At 37.8% G+C, this 13,947-nt stretch overlaps 1 protein-coding gene across 3 annotated transcripts in view; it reads right to left on the bottom strand.

The window, feature by feature from the left end:
* Window positions 1-13,947, bottom strand: part of atf6 (activating transcription factor 6) — a 377,097-nt gene that overhangs the window by 308,087 nt on the left and 55,063 nt on the right. For all 3 annotated transcript variants that reach the window (XM_073063651.1, XM_073063649.1, XM_073063650.1), the window contains exons 5-6: window positions 13,761-13,881; window positions 2,663-2,845 (exon numbers count right to left, since the gene is read on the bottom strand). In XM_073063651.1, the coding sequence (XP_072919752.1) occupies window positions 2,663-2,845; window positions 13,761-13,881 (304 nt within the window). The remainder of the gene's footprint in view (window positions 1-2,662; window positions 2,846-13,760; window positions 13,882-13,947) is intronic.

The raw sequence follows: 13,947 nt of genomic DNA, 5'->3' as shown, positions 1-13,947 counted from the left end.
GATCAAAATTTATTACAATTATTAAACACAAAATAATTGATTGCATAATTACTCACTCCCTTCAAGTCAGTATTTAGTAGATGCACCTTTGGCAGCAATTACAGCCTTGAGTATGTGTGGATAGGTCTCTGTCAACTTTGCACAACTAGACACTGAATTTTTTTCCCATTTTTCTTTACAAAACTGCTCAAGCTCTGTTAGATTGCACGAGGATCATGAGTGAACAGCCCTTTTCAAATCCAGCCACAAATTCTCAATTGGAATGAGATCTGGACTCTGACTTGGTCACTCCATAACATTAACTTTGTTGTTTTTAAGCCGCTCCTGTGTAGCTTTGGCTTTATGCTTGGGGTCATTGTCTTGCTAGAAAACAAATCTTCTCCCAAGTCGCAGTTCTCTTACAGACTGCATTAAGTTTTCCTCCAGGATTTCTCTGTATTTTGCTCACTACCTTCACAAGGCTTCCGGGGCCTGCTGCAGTGAAGCATCCCCACCACCATGCTTCACAGTAGTGATGACTCTTTTTTGATGATGTGCAGTGTTACATCAAACATAGTGTTTAGTCTGATGGCCAAAAAAGCTCAATTTTGGTTTCTTCAGACCATAGAATCTTCTTCCAGCTAACTCCATTATCTCCCACATGCCTTCTGGTAAACTCTAGCCGAGAATTCAAGTGAGTTTTTTTTCCAGAAGTGGCTTTCTCTTCGCCACTCTCCCTTAAAGCTGGGACCGGTGAAGCACTCAGGCAACAGTTGTACACACAGTCTCTCCCATCTCAGCCACTGAAGCTTGTAACTCCTCCAGAGTTGTCATAGGTCTCTTGGTGGCCTCCCTCACTAGTCCCTTTCTTGCACGGTCACTCAGTTTTTGAGTATGGTCTGCTCTAGCTAGATTGAGAGCTATGCAATATTCTTTTCATTTCTTAATGAGTGACTTAATTGTACTCCAAGGGATATTCAGTGACTTGGAAATTTTCTTGTATCCACCCTGACCCATGCTTTACAAAAACCTTTTCACAAAGTTGCTTGGAGTTCTTTTGGCTTCATGGTGTAGTTTTTGCCAGGATACTGACTTACCAGCATTTGGACCTTCCAGGTACAGGTACATTTTTACTACAATCAAATGAAATACCTTACACACAGGTGAGCTCTATTTAACTAATTCCATGACTTCTACAACCAACTGGCTGCACCAGTGATGATTTGGTGTGCCCTATTAAAAGGGATGAATACTTATGCAGCAATCAATTATTTTCTGTTTAATATGTATTATTAATTTAGATCACTTTGTAGAGATTTGTAGAGTTGATCAGAGTAAAAAAACAAATTAAATCAACTGCGATTCAATGTTGTAAAACAATAAAGCATGAAAGCTTCTGGGGGGAGGGGAGTGAATACATTTTATAGGCATTGTATCTACAGAATCACTTCGGAATCTCCTTAACCTTATCTGCTAAGGCAACTTCATGCCTTCTTTTAGCCTTCCTGCTTTCTTTAAGTGTTCTCTTGCATTTTTTGTACTCCATAAGCACCTCATTTGTTCCTACTTTCCTATACTTTCTTCCTTTTTTCTCTTAACCAGGGCCTGAATATCTCTTGAAAACCAAGGTTCCCCACACTTATTATCTTTACTTTTTATTCTGACAAGCACATACAAAGCTTTGTACTCTCAAAATTTCATTTTTGAAAGCCTCCCACTTTTACATCTTTGCCAGAAAACAGTCTGTCCCAAAACACACTTGCCAGATCATTTCTGATTCCATCAAAATTGGCCTTTCTCTGATTTAGAATCTCAACCCATGGACCTATCTTTTTGCATGTTTACTTTGAACCAATGGCATTGTGGTCACTAGATGCAAAATGTTCCCCTACACAAACTTCTGTCACCTGCCCTGTCTCATTCCCTAATACCAGATCCAGTATCGCACGCCCTCTCATTGGGACAACTCCACCACCTGAACTTCTTGCAGAATGTATACAGGACTCATCACAGTCCTCTTCTTCTTAAAATCAATCACCATCTCCCTGGTTTTGGCCACACTCAGGAGCAGGTGATTCCTCCCGCACCACTCCACAAACTTGTCCACCAGTCCTCTGTACTCTGAGTCCTGCCCATCTCTGTTACATCCAACCACCGCAGAGTCATCAGAGAACTTCTGCAAGTGACAAGGCTCAGATTTGTACTGAAAGTCTGGGGTGTACAGTGTGAACAGAAACAGAAACAGGACAGTCCCGTGTGGTGCTCCAGTGCCACTCACCACCATCTCAGACAGAAAACTGCCCAGCTGTACAAACTGGGGTCTATCTGTCAGGTCATCAGTAATCCAGATGGTGGATTCGTCTACATCCATTCTTTGTAGCTTCTCGCTCAGAAGAAGAAGCTGTATTGTATTATATTCTTATATCATATTCAAACTGTCTGTGGATTTCAATATCCTTGGTATTAGGCTCAATATGCTTACACTCAGCCTTTATATTATGATGACTTGAGGCTTCCCGAATAGATTGGTGCCATTGATTTGGCAATAGCGGCACCAGGAGCTCGACAGCTTTAATGTGGCCACTCTCCAGAGAAGTTCGTATTTCCATAAGTCATACTTTTGTTCTAAATAATTAACACAAAAAGTAATCTTCAGGAAAAATAAAAATCAGAATATACTCACCAGCAGGAGCAGGACAGATTCTAATTGGCTTCTGTTTTTGAATGGACATGACTGTTTGAATTGGTTTAATTATAATGGTTTTCCCAGTTAGCCCTGGGCTCGGCTGTGAAACTGGCAATGCTGGGATGAAGATGGGCTTTGGTTGAATCGGCTTCTGCTTTGATACATTTGAAGAAACATTTACTGAAACAAAGAAAATATTGTGCTTTTAATTATTTTGTGCAAAAATGAGTTATTAAAATATAAGGTTTTACAAATTTGGTATCAAAGCAGAATTTTGAGAAGTTAAATCATTTCATTTCATGATCAAATGCAAGTAAACAACTTATCCCTGTTCATTATTCTTAACACTTTCAACTTTAAATCATCTATATCAAGCTCTTGGTAAAACACATAACGTAGGTTTAATGTTTTTTTATTATTTTAAATACACACATAGAAATAAAAAGAAATTTAAATCAAATTGCCTTTTAAGAACTGCAATTAAATTCAGACTTGCAGACACGAGGAAATCTGCAGATGCTGGAAATTCAAGCAACACACACAAAATGCTGGTGGAACGCAGCAGGCCAGGCAGCGTCTATAGGGAGAAGCAATATCAACGTTTCAGGCCGAGACCATTCGTCAGGATTAACTGAAAGGAAAGATAGTAAGGGATTTGAATGTGGGGGGGGGGGGGGGGGGAATGCAAAATGATAGAAGACCAGAGGGGGTAGGGTGAAGCTGAGAGCCAGAAAGGTGATTGGCAAAAGAGATACAGAGCTGGAGAAGGGAAAGGATCATGGGACAGGAGGCCAGAAGGAGATGGAGAACAGGCAGAGTGATGGGCTGAAAGAGAGAAAAAAGCCCTTACCCTTCCTTCCTCCTTCCCACCTATCTCCCTCCTGGCACTTATCCTTGTAAGCAGAACAAGTGCTACATCTGCCCTTACACTTCCTCCCTCACCACCATTCAGGGCCCCGGACAGTCCTTACAGGTGAGGGTACACTTCACCTGTGAGTTGGCTGGTGTGGTATACTGCGTCCGGTGCTCCTGGTGTGGCCTTTTATATATTGGTGAGACCCAACGCAGACTGGAAGACCGTTTCGCTGAACACCTACGCTCTGTCTGCCAGAGAAAACAGGATCTCCCAGTGGCCACACATTTTAATTCCACATCCCATTCCCATTCTGGTATGTCTATCCATGACCTCCTCTACTGTCAAGATGAAGCCACACTCAGGTTGGAGGAACAACACCTTATATACTAGCTGGGTAGCCTCCAACCTGATGGCATGAACATTGACTTCTCTAACTTCCATTAATGCCCCTCCTCCCCTTCTTACCCCATCCCTGATATATTTAGTTTTCTCCCCCTCCTTTTTTTTTCTCTCTTTCTGCCCACCACTCTGCCTGTTCTCCATCTCCCTCTGGTGCTCCCCTCCCTCTTTCTTTCTCCCTAGGGCTCCCGTCCCATGATCCTTTCCCTTCTCCAGCTCTACATCCCTTTTGACAATCACCTTTCCAGCTCTCAGCTTCACCCCACCCACTCCAGTCTTCTCCTATCATTTTGCACTCCCCCCCCCCCCACTTACAAATCTCTTACTATCTTTCCTGTCAGTTAGTCCTGACGAAAGGTCTCGGCCCGAAATGTCGACAGTGCTTCTCCCTATAGTTGCTGCCTGGCCTGCTGCGTTCCACCAGCATTTTGTGTGTGTTGCTCAGACTTGCAGAGGCAGTTTTGAAAAATCCTGCCTATATTTTGGAAATGGACAACACATGTTGGACACTTTGGTGTCTAGTGGTGACAAATGCTTAACACATTCCTGTGCTTACAGTTACTTTGCCCTACATATGGCCAGTTTCTTCACTTCAAACCACAAGATATGTTTTTCTAACACTTTAGAAATCACTAAAGTCATTACCATCTTATGGATTCGCATAGGAAGAGAGAAACATGCAAGAAAATATTAGTTTCTCTTGGCAATTCATACTGTACAAGACTAGCCAAATTAGTCAACAGAAAAATAATGATCAGCATTTTTCAAAGAGACCAATCTAAACTGCTCAAACACTTGGCATACCATCAACAGGTGGATCAAATTGCTCCTGACATCACTTCAAGTAAAAACAGTCACTACATTAAAATGTGTAACAAAAATAGAACAGAAGGCAATAAACTTCTTTAACACAAAGCTGGCTCCAGAGGTATGGTCTTAACACAGACTGTATTTTCTTCCACTTACATAACTTCAGTAACTTTCCTAATCAGTTACAGAGCCCAAGTTTAATCCTAACACCTCAACATCAATAATCTCACAGTCTAGTTTTCAAGACTGTATATGCCAACTTTCAGATCCATTCCCCTTCTTGCTGAAACCGACCATCACAACTTGAACAAAACTCCACATCTTCTCCTCTCTGATCTCTCAAGTTCTACTCAAACACATCACTTATTCAAATGTTTAATAATCCTGTACACTTTCATATCAAGGCTTCAACATAAATATCTTTAATCTGCATCAATTGACCCAAGAACTCAAAACACCCACCTGTGAAAGAAATAATTGCCCATCAATTTTCATAATCTTGCTGTTTCAACTCCCACCTGCTCTCCCTTAACTGCAACACTGATAGTAAAATAATCTACACTTAAAATCCTGAAATTCACTTCCAAATCATTTGGATTTGCATCAACACTTCTCCCAGTTCTCCATTAGCCTCTTACACTGTCAATTTACTTCTTCACAAGCTACATGTCAGTACTGACATTTTTTCCTTTATTTACCCATTCTTCATTGGCTTGCCAGACTATTTCACCTCAAGGTGCAAGTCTAATTTTAATAAAAACATTGCACAACCTTCCTTTCTGCTGGATGGGCCCAGGTATACAAAATCCTAATCTCATTCTCACATCAACCACAATGGTGATAGGTTGGGAGTTTCAAGAATTGGACCTAGTAAAAATAAAGGAACCATAACTTCGGGCCCAATCAGAATGGCAAGTGAATGAATGAATGACACTAATTTTGTCCTCTTAACAATGAAGAATGGTATAGCAATAATGTCTCATGAGACAGATACATACCCCCATCCTTGGTGATAGAAAGAATGTGGTTTGCAGAAGCTGCATGAAGCATTGCTCAAGTTTCAAATTCACTGAGTGCACAAAAAGTGCCCCATGTCAATAGAGAGGGTTCTAATTGGTTTTTACCCAATTCTCGGCTAATGAGAAGCTTTGAATTTGAGTTGCAGATCATCGAATCTGGACATCTCTGGAAAAACAGCAAGGTTGCTTCAACTTCTGATGAAAAGATGTGGGGGTTATACAAACTGGCAACAGAAGCATTGCTTCATGCACAAGGCAAAACAGGGGGGCTAGCTGACTACAACTGAGCTGCTTTAGCCTATTCTGTTGGCAATCATAATGTTTGCATTTATATTCACGCACTTGCATTTTAATATCAGAAATAAAATCTAAGTTCAATATTTCATTATTCCATGAGTAATAATAATTAGGATGGAAAATTATGTGGCTTAGCTAAAGGTAACAATAAAAAGACACTAAAAATAAATAAACATTCAATAAAACTATTTAATATAGTTCTCTGCAAATAGGTAGGTATACCTTGACATACATAATATGTAAATTTAATTTCAACATTTATGTGCTTCACAGGGCACTATATGTTTTGTTCTTTTGAATCAGGTATAAAAACGTAGAGGTCATTTTTACCTCCAACTCTGGGATAATCAGCATGTGACCAACCATAGGAAAAACAATTAATTTTGAGATTATATAGCGAATAACTTGAAGTATTCAAAACCTGGGCTTGAACAATTCTTTATGCAACAGTTTCCACAATTTTCTGGATGTCAGACCCCCAGTTAGTATAGATTGGCAAATTTCAAGTATGGAGATTTCAAAATCATTATGGAGAAGAATAGTCTGGTCTTCGGGTTGAGAATGCATATTGGATGAAAGCCAATTTTGATTGTATCAGAATGGCTCTGGCAAGTGTGGAGGTGTTTTCTGGCAAAGACAAGCTTGGTAAGTGGGAGTCCTTCAAAAACAAACTTATAAGTGTACAGAGCTTGTATTTTCTTGTCAGAATAAAGGGCAAGGCTAACAGGCTATGGGGCCTTTGTTTTGAGAGATATTGAGTCCCTGGTTAAGCAACAAAGGTGCATAGTAGGTATAGGCAGCACGGAACAAATGGAGATGCAAGGGTAGAAGAAATGCATGAGAACATTTAAGAAGGAGGACTAAAAGTAGGCATGATGTTGCTTTAGCAGACAAGGTGAAGTAGAATCCTGAGAGCTTCTACAGACATGTTAAGAGTAAAAGAATGACAAGGATTGTCATCCTTGTCATTGTCAGAATGAAAAGAATGACTGGTCCCTTTGAAGATCAGCATGGTAATCTGCCTGGAGCCAAAAGTGATGAGAAAGATCTTAAATGGATTTTTTGCATCTGTATTTACTTGGGAGTCAGATACATAGTCTATAAAAATGGAACAAAACAGCAATGAGGTCATGGACCGTATACAAATTACAGAGGAGGAGGCACTTCTTGTCTTGAGGCAAATTTGGGTGGATAAATCCCCAGGGCCTAACAAGAAGTCCCTTCGGACCACATGGGAAGCTAACACAGAAAATACAGAGGCCCTTGCAGAGGCATTTAAAACATCCTTAGACACAGGTGAGGTGCCGAAGCATTGGAGGGTATTTAAATGTTGTTCCGTTGTTTAAGAAAGGCTCAAAGAATAAACTGGGAAATTATGGAGCAGTGAGCCTAATGTCAGTAAGTTATTGGGAGGTCTTTTAAGGACTGGATAAATAACTATTTAGATAGACAGGGACTGATTAGGCCCAGTCAAAATGGGTTTGTGCATGGTAGGTCATGTCGAGCCAATCTTTAGAGATTTTCCAAGTTACCAAGAAAGTTGATGAAGGAAAGGCAGTAAATATTGTCTACATGGACTTTAGCAAGACCTTTGACAAATGGGAGGTTGATCAAAAAGGTTCAGTCCCTTGGCATTCAAGATGAGGGAGCAAACTGGATTCTACATTGGCTTTGCAGGAGGAGCCAGAAAATGATAGCAGATAGCTACCTCTCTGCCAGGAGGCCTGTAATTCATGATGTGTTGCAGGAATCTGTACTGGGTCCATTGTTTGTCATCTATTTCAATAATCTGGATGATAATATGATAAACTAGTTCAGTAAATTTGCAAATTACACCAAGATTAGGTTGTAATGGACAGTAAAGGCCAGTTGGAAAAATAGGCTGAAAAATGGCATATGGGATTTAGTGCAAATAAGTGTGAAGTGTTGCACTTTTGGGAGGACAACCAGGATTGGACTTACACAATGAATGATAGGGCACCAAGCAGGGTGATAGAACAGAGAGATCTGGGAATACAGATTCATAATTCCTTGAAAGGGGCATCACACTTAGATAGGATTGTAAAGAGAACTTTTGGCACATTGGCCTTCATAAATCAAGACTACCGAGTACAGGAGTTGGGATGTACTGTTGAAGATGTATGTTGGGATGTTATGGTGTCCAGTCTTGAGGGAAAGGGTGAATAGGTTAGAACTTTATTACCTGGAACATAGGAGAATGAAACGAGATTTAATAGAGGTATACAAAATTATGATGGGTATAAATTGGGTTATTCAAAGCAGGTTTTTTCCACTGTAGTTGGGTGAGATTAGAACTTGAGTTCATGAGATAAAGGTGAAATATTTACGAGTAACATGAGGGGAAAGCTCTTCACTCAGAGGGTGCTAAGAGTATAGAATGAGCTGCCAGTGGAAGTGGTGAATGTGGGTTCAATTTCAACATTTAAGAGAAGTTTGGATAAATACAAGAATGGGAGGGGTATCAAGGTGCAAGACAATGAGACTAGGCAGCATAACAGTTTGGCACAGACTAGATGGGCCAAAGGGTCGATTTCTGTGCTGTAGCTCTCTATGACTCTAACATCATCTCTTTCAGACTCATCACAAGGTTGTGTGCTTAGCCCCTGCCTTACTCACTTTATAAATATGATTATGTGGTTAAGCACAGCTCCAAAGCAGTATTTAAGTATGCTGATAACACCACTGGTTGTTAGCCGATTCAATGGTGGTTGCTGAATCGGCGTATAGGAGGGAGGCTGAAAATCCGGTTGAATGGTGCAACAACAACAACCCTCTCATTCAACGTCAGCAAAACTGAAGAGATGATTACAGACTGCAGGCGGAAGAAGCTGGAGGTCCATCAGCCAGTCCTCATTAGGGGACTGGAGGCACTGAGTATCAGAAACTTTAAATTCTTTGGTGTTAACACAACACAGGATCTCTCCTGGGGCCGGCACTTAAGTGTCATCACAAATAGCACCTCTACTTTCTTAGAAGTTTGAGCAGATTTAGCACATTGCCAAAAAAGTTGACAAATCGATGCACAGTGCAAAGTATCCTGACAGGTTTCATCATGACCAGGTATGGAAACACCAGTTTTCAGAAAAAGAAAAGGCTTCAGAAAAGGTGGAGGCAGCCCATTACATCACAAGTAAAGCCCTCCCCACCACTGAATAGATTTACATGAAGTGCTGCCACAAGAAAGCATCATTCAAAAGATCAACTTTATTCATCATATACGTTTATATAGATTAGGAATTTGCTATGGTGTGTTGACCCCCACCATCCAGGCCATGCCACTGGGTAAGAGATACAGAATGCTTAGGTTCCACCCCACCAGATTCAGGAACTGTTTTTACCCTACAACCATCAGGCTCCAGAACCAGCATGGACAACTTCACTCTGACCTGATTCTATGACCTAAAGACTCACTTTCAAGGACTCTTTACAAATCATGTCCTCAGTATTTTTATTTGTATAGTATGCCTTCTTTTGCAAATTGGTTATTTGTCACTCTTTATGTATTTTTGTACTTTCTATTGTATTTCTCAATGCCTGCAAGGAAATGAATCTCAGGGCAGTTTATGGTAGCATATGCATACTTGGACAATAAATTTAGTTTGACCTTTGATTGTCCTTGCACCTTGTGAATTGAACCAGATACCAAACTTACCTGAATTTAAAAGCTAGGTCAGATGAGACAATTGATATTTTCCCATATTCTTCCAATCTAGAAGATAATTTACGCAACGAATACAATGGGTTTCTTAGATAAATCAGAACATCATCAGCAAATAGGTTAATCTTATATTCCTCCTGACTAACTCTGAAACCCATAATATCTGTGTCAGTTCTAATTAATTCAGCTAATGGTTCTATCGCCAATACAAATAAAGCAGGTGAACCTTGTCAACCTTGTCTAATTGACCTTGTTAACTGAAATGATGTTGAAATTTGGCTGTTTGTCACTACTTTAGCTTTGGGATTAGTATTTAAGGTTTTAATCCAGTTTATAAAAGATATTCCTAATCCATATTTTTCCAATAGCTTAAATAAAAAATCCCATTCCAATCTATCAAATGCTTTTTCTGCATCCAAAGCAACTGTCACGCTCATTTCCTCCCTCTTTTGTGCCAGATGAATTATGCTAAGTAACTGAGTTACATTATCTGCCGATTGTCTGTTTTTAATAAATCCTGTTTGATCCATATGTATTAATTTTGGTAAGTATTTAGATAACCTATTAGATTAGGGTATCAGGGTATCAGGATATCAGGGTATAAAATAAATTGGGATAAAAGTGAAATTTTACCCCTTACTAAAGGAGATTATAGTCAATGTCGATTAGTAACTCAATTTAGATGGCCAATAAATGGTATAAAGTATTTAGGTATAAGAGTTGATAACAATATAAAGAATTTATACAAATTAAATTATTTGCCATTATTGAAAAAAATTAAAGGAGATCTTGATAAATGGATGATGTTACCAATAACATTAGTAGGTAGAGTCAATGCTGTAAAAATGAATATATTCCCTAGATTACAGTATTTATTCCAAACACTATCAATACAACTACCGCAGAAATTTTTTCAAGAGTTAAATAAATGTGTGAGGAAGTTCCTTTGGAAAGGTAAGATGTCAAGAATATCGTTGGAAAAATTGACATGGAAATTTGACCTAGGAGGGTTGCAATTACCAAACTTTAAGAATTATTATAAAGCAAATCAACCTAGATTTATTGCATCTTTTTTTGATGAAGATAAACCAGCATGGATTAGAATAGAATTAGATAAAATAGGAGAAAATATACCAGGAGATTTTATATATAAATGGGAATCTAAATGGATACAGGAAAAGAAAGAATCCCTTATATTAAAACATTTGATTGATCTATGGAATAAGATAAATATCGATGATGAGATAAAGAAATCTTTATTAGCAAAGAGACCTCTAATTCAGAATAGACATTCCTTTTACAATGGATAACCAACTCTTATATAACTGGTTTCAAAAAGGGATTAGATATATAGGAGACTGCTTTGAAGGAGGTATATTAACGTCATTTGATCAATTAAAGAATAAATATAAAATATCAAATAACACTCTTTTCTGTTATTTCCAATTAAGGTCTTATTTAAGAGATAAACTAGGTCAAACAATGTTAATGCCGAAACCTAATGAAATAGAAACTTTAATTCAAAAAGGAAAAATTTAAAAATTTACTTCTTGCATGTATAATTTGATTCAAAAACAGACAATTAAACAAGGAATTCATAAGTCAAGACAAAAATGGGAAACTGATTTGAATATTAAAATTGATTAAACAAGTTGGTCAAGATTATGCCCTGACAGTATGACAAATACAATAAATGTCCAACTTAGATTAGTACAATACAAATTTTTACATCAATTATATATTACACCACAAAAAATAAATAGATTAAACCCAAATTTATCTGATCAATGTTTTCGATGCAATCAAAAAATTGGTACTTTTTTACACTCTACTTGGTCTTGTTTTAAAATTCAACCTTTTTTGGATAAATTTAAGAGTTTTATTGGAACACAACTTCCACATAACCCAATATTATTTTTACCAGGTGATATTGAAGGGATAAAACCGAAACCTAAATTGAACAAATATCAGAAAGAATTCATAAAAATTGCATTGGCAGTAGCCAAAAAGGCTATTGCAGTTACTTGGAAATTGGATTCATACTTAAGTATGGATCGTTGGAAGAATGAAATTTTTAGCTGCATTCCACTTGAAAAAATTACTTATAATTTAAGAAATAAATATGACATATTTCTGAAAATTTGGCGCCCTTACTTACAAAAGATAGGATTAAATATATAGGTGCTCCAAAGATAAAGTTATTGGTCATCTGGGGAAAGAAAGAAATATATATATTAAAGCTATTTTGAATTCCATGGAGCATGTGGGGATCTTCCGATATCCAGGAAGTCTTTTTTCTTTCTTTTTTTTCTTTTTTTCTTTTTTTTCTCTTTTTTTTAGATAGGGATATATTGGGGGGGAGGGCTGATATTATTCTATTCTACTCTATGTAACCTATTTGAAAATTCAATTAAAAAAATCTTTAAAAAAAGATGAGTCAATTGGATAAGCATTTTCCTGCAATAACATTACCAGTTATCATTGCAGCCTTTGGTAGTAATTTTTGAACAGATCATCTCATGCCACTGCATATTATTGGCAGAATCAAATTTCTGAGTAGCATGTCCTATTATTGATAAAGTGATACACATTTTTCTGCTAAAATTACTGTCTCACACACAATCACTGGAACCAAACTAGCCAGTGCTTAGTACAATTGTCATTTTTCTTTATAATAGATATTCCTATATCCACTGTGGAACATTTTTATTTTCCCCAAGCAAATGACTTCTATTTTGTAAAAGCACAACTTGTCCCATGGTAAATGGATCACAGGACACTTGAATACTAATTCCAGCACAATTAAATAAACATAATTTTATCAACTTGGCACAAACATGGTAGTACTTTTGCAACATTGATGCACTTTAAGGTCAACTTTCAGAGGGAAGTCAGAGTTTATTTGCTTAAAAATATTTACCAACTAGGACAGTTGAATCAAAATGTACAAAATGTGCAATATAACGTTACCCTTAAATTTTACCCATCCACATCAGGCAGCTTTCACACAGAGATTGAATTAAAAATATGTTGAAGTATCCCTCTTGGCTTTTTATGCCTTCCCTGTTACTCAAAAGTGTAGATGATGTCACTTTAAGTTCATATTCAAATTTCAAAGTAAATTTATTATCAAAGTACATATGTCACCATAAACAACCTTGAGATTCATTTTCTTGCAAGCATCTCCATAATAATATAATAACCATAATAGAATCAATGAAAGACGGCACCAACTTGGGCATCAAGCAAGAATGGACAAAATTTCCAATTGCAAATCTACTACAATTAGTATCCTCAGTTCCAAAACGATTAAAAAGTGTTATTAAAAGGAAAGGTGATGTAACACAATGGTAAACATGCCTCTGTCCCAACTTTTGTTGAGTGTGTTGCAGCCATCAAATTCTAAATGTGTGTATATTTACAAAATACAATTAAGTTGGTCAGTAAAACTATTGAAAATCTTTTCTTTGTACTTTTGTCAGTTAAATAAAGGTTCACGTGAATTAACATATCACAGATTTTTGTTTTTATTGCAGTTTGGAAAATATCCCAACTTTTCTGGAAATGGGGTTTGTAAAATGATACTTGGACTGGTACATGGATAGGAAAAGTTTAGAGAGGGATACGTACCAAAGGCAGGAAAATGGACTTAGCTTAGATAGGCATCTTGGTTGTCATGGATGAGTTGAGCCAGAGTGTCGGTGTCAATGCTGTATGAACCTGTGACTAACTGACATGTAAGAGATGGAAAACCAGGAGTTTGAACATTATTTTAAGACAACCTTTTGAGGAACAGCATAAGAATAGTCACAACTCTCAGGGAGAAAAAACATTTAGCCTCTTTTCTGCCTGAAAAAAACACCTTATTCTAATATATTAACCCTAGTTCTGTATTCTCCCCACAAGAGGAAATATCCTCTCCAAATTCCACTCACGACTCCTCAGGATCTCATAATTCCAATTCATGACCCTCCTTCTCTTTTAAACTCAAGTAGAATGCGGCCCAGCCCACTCAACCTTTCCAGGTAGCCATACCTTGAGGTTTTGCTTCAGGCAAATGCTTCAATTTTAACTCTTCTGTTGTGGAAGAATATTCACTGCTTGTGCTAGATGCTGAGACTGGAGAGGATTGTGGTGAAAAGCAGAGAAGATCTTCCTGTTTAAAAGATGGCAATCACAGTAATTATATTAACAAAAGACAAATTCTCTCATACACTTCCAA

The sequence above is a fragment of the Hemitrygon akajei genome, chromosome 12, assembly GCF_048418815.1.
Source record: "Hemitrygon akajei chromosome 12, sHemAka1.3, whole genome shotgun sequence".
NCBI classification, from domain to species: domain Eukaryota; kingdom Metazoa; phylum Chordata; class Chondrichthyes; order Myliobatiformes; family Dasyatidae; genus Hemitrygon; species Hemitrygon akajei.
This window is presented reverse-complemented; position numbering and strand designations above follow the sequence as displayed.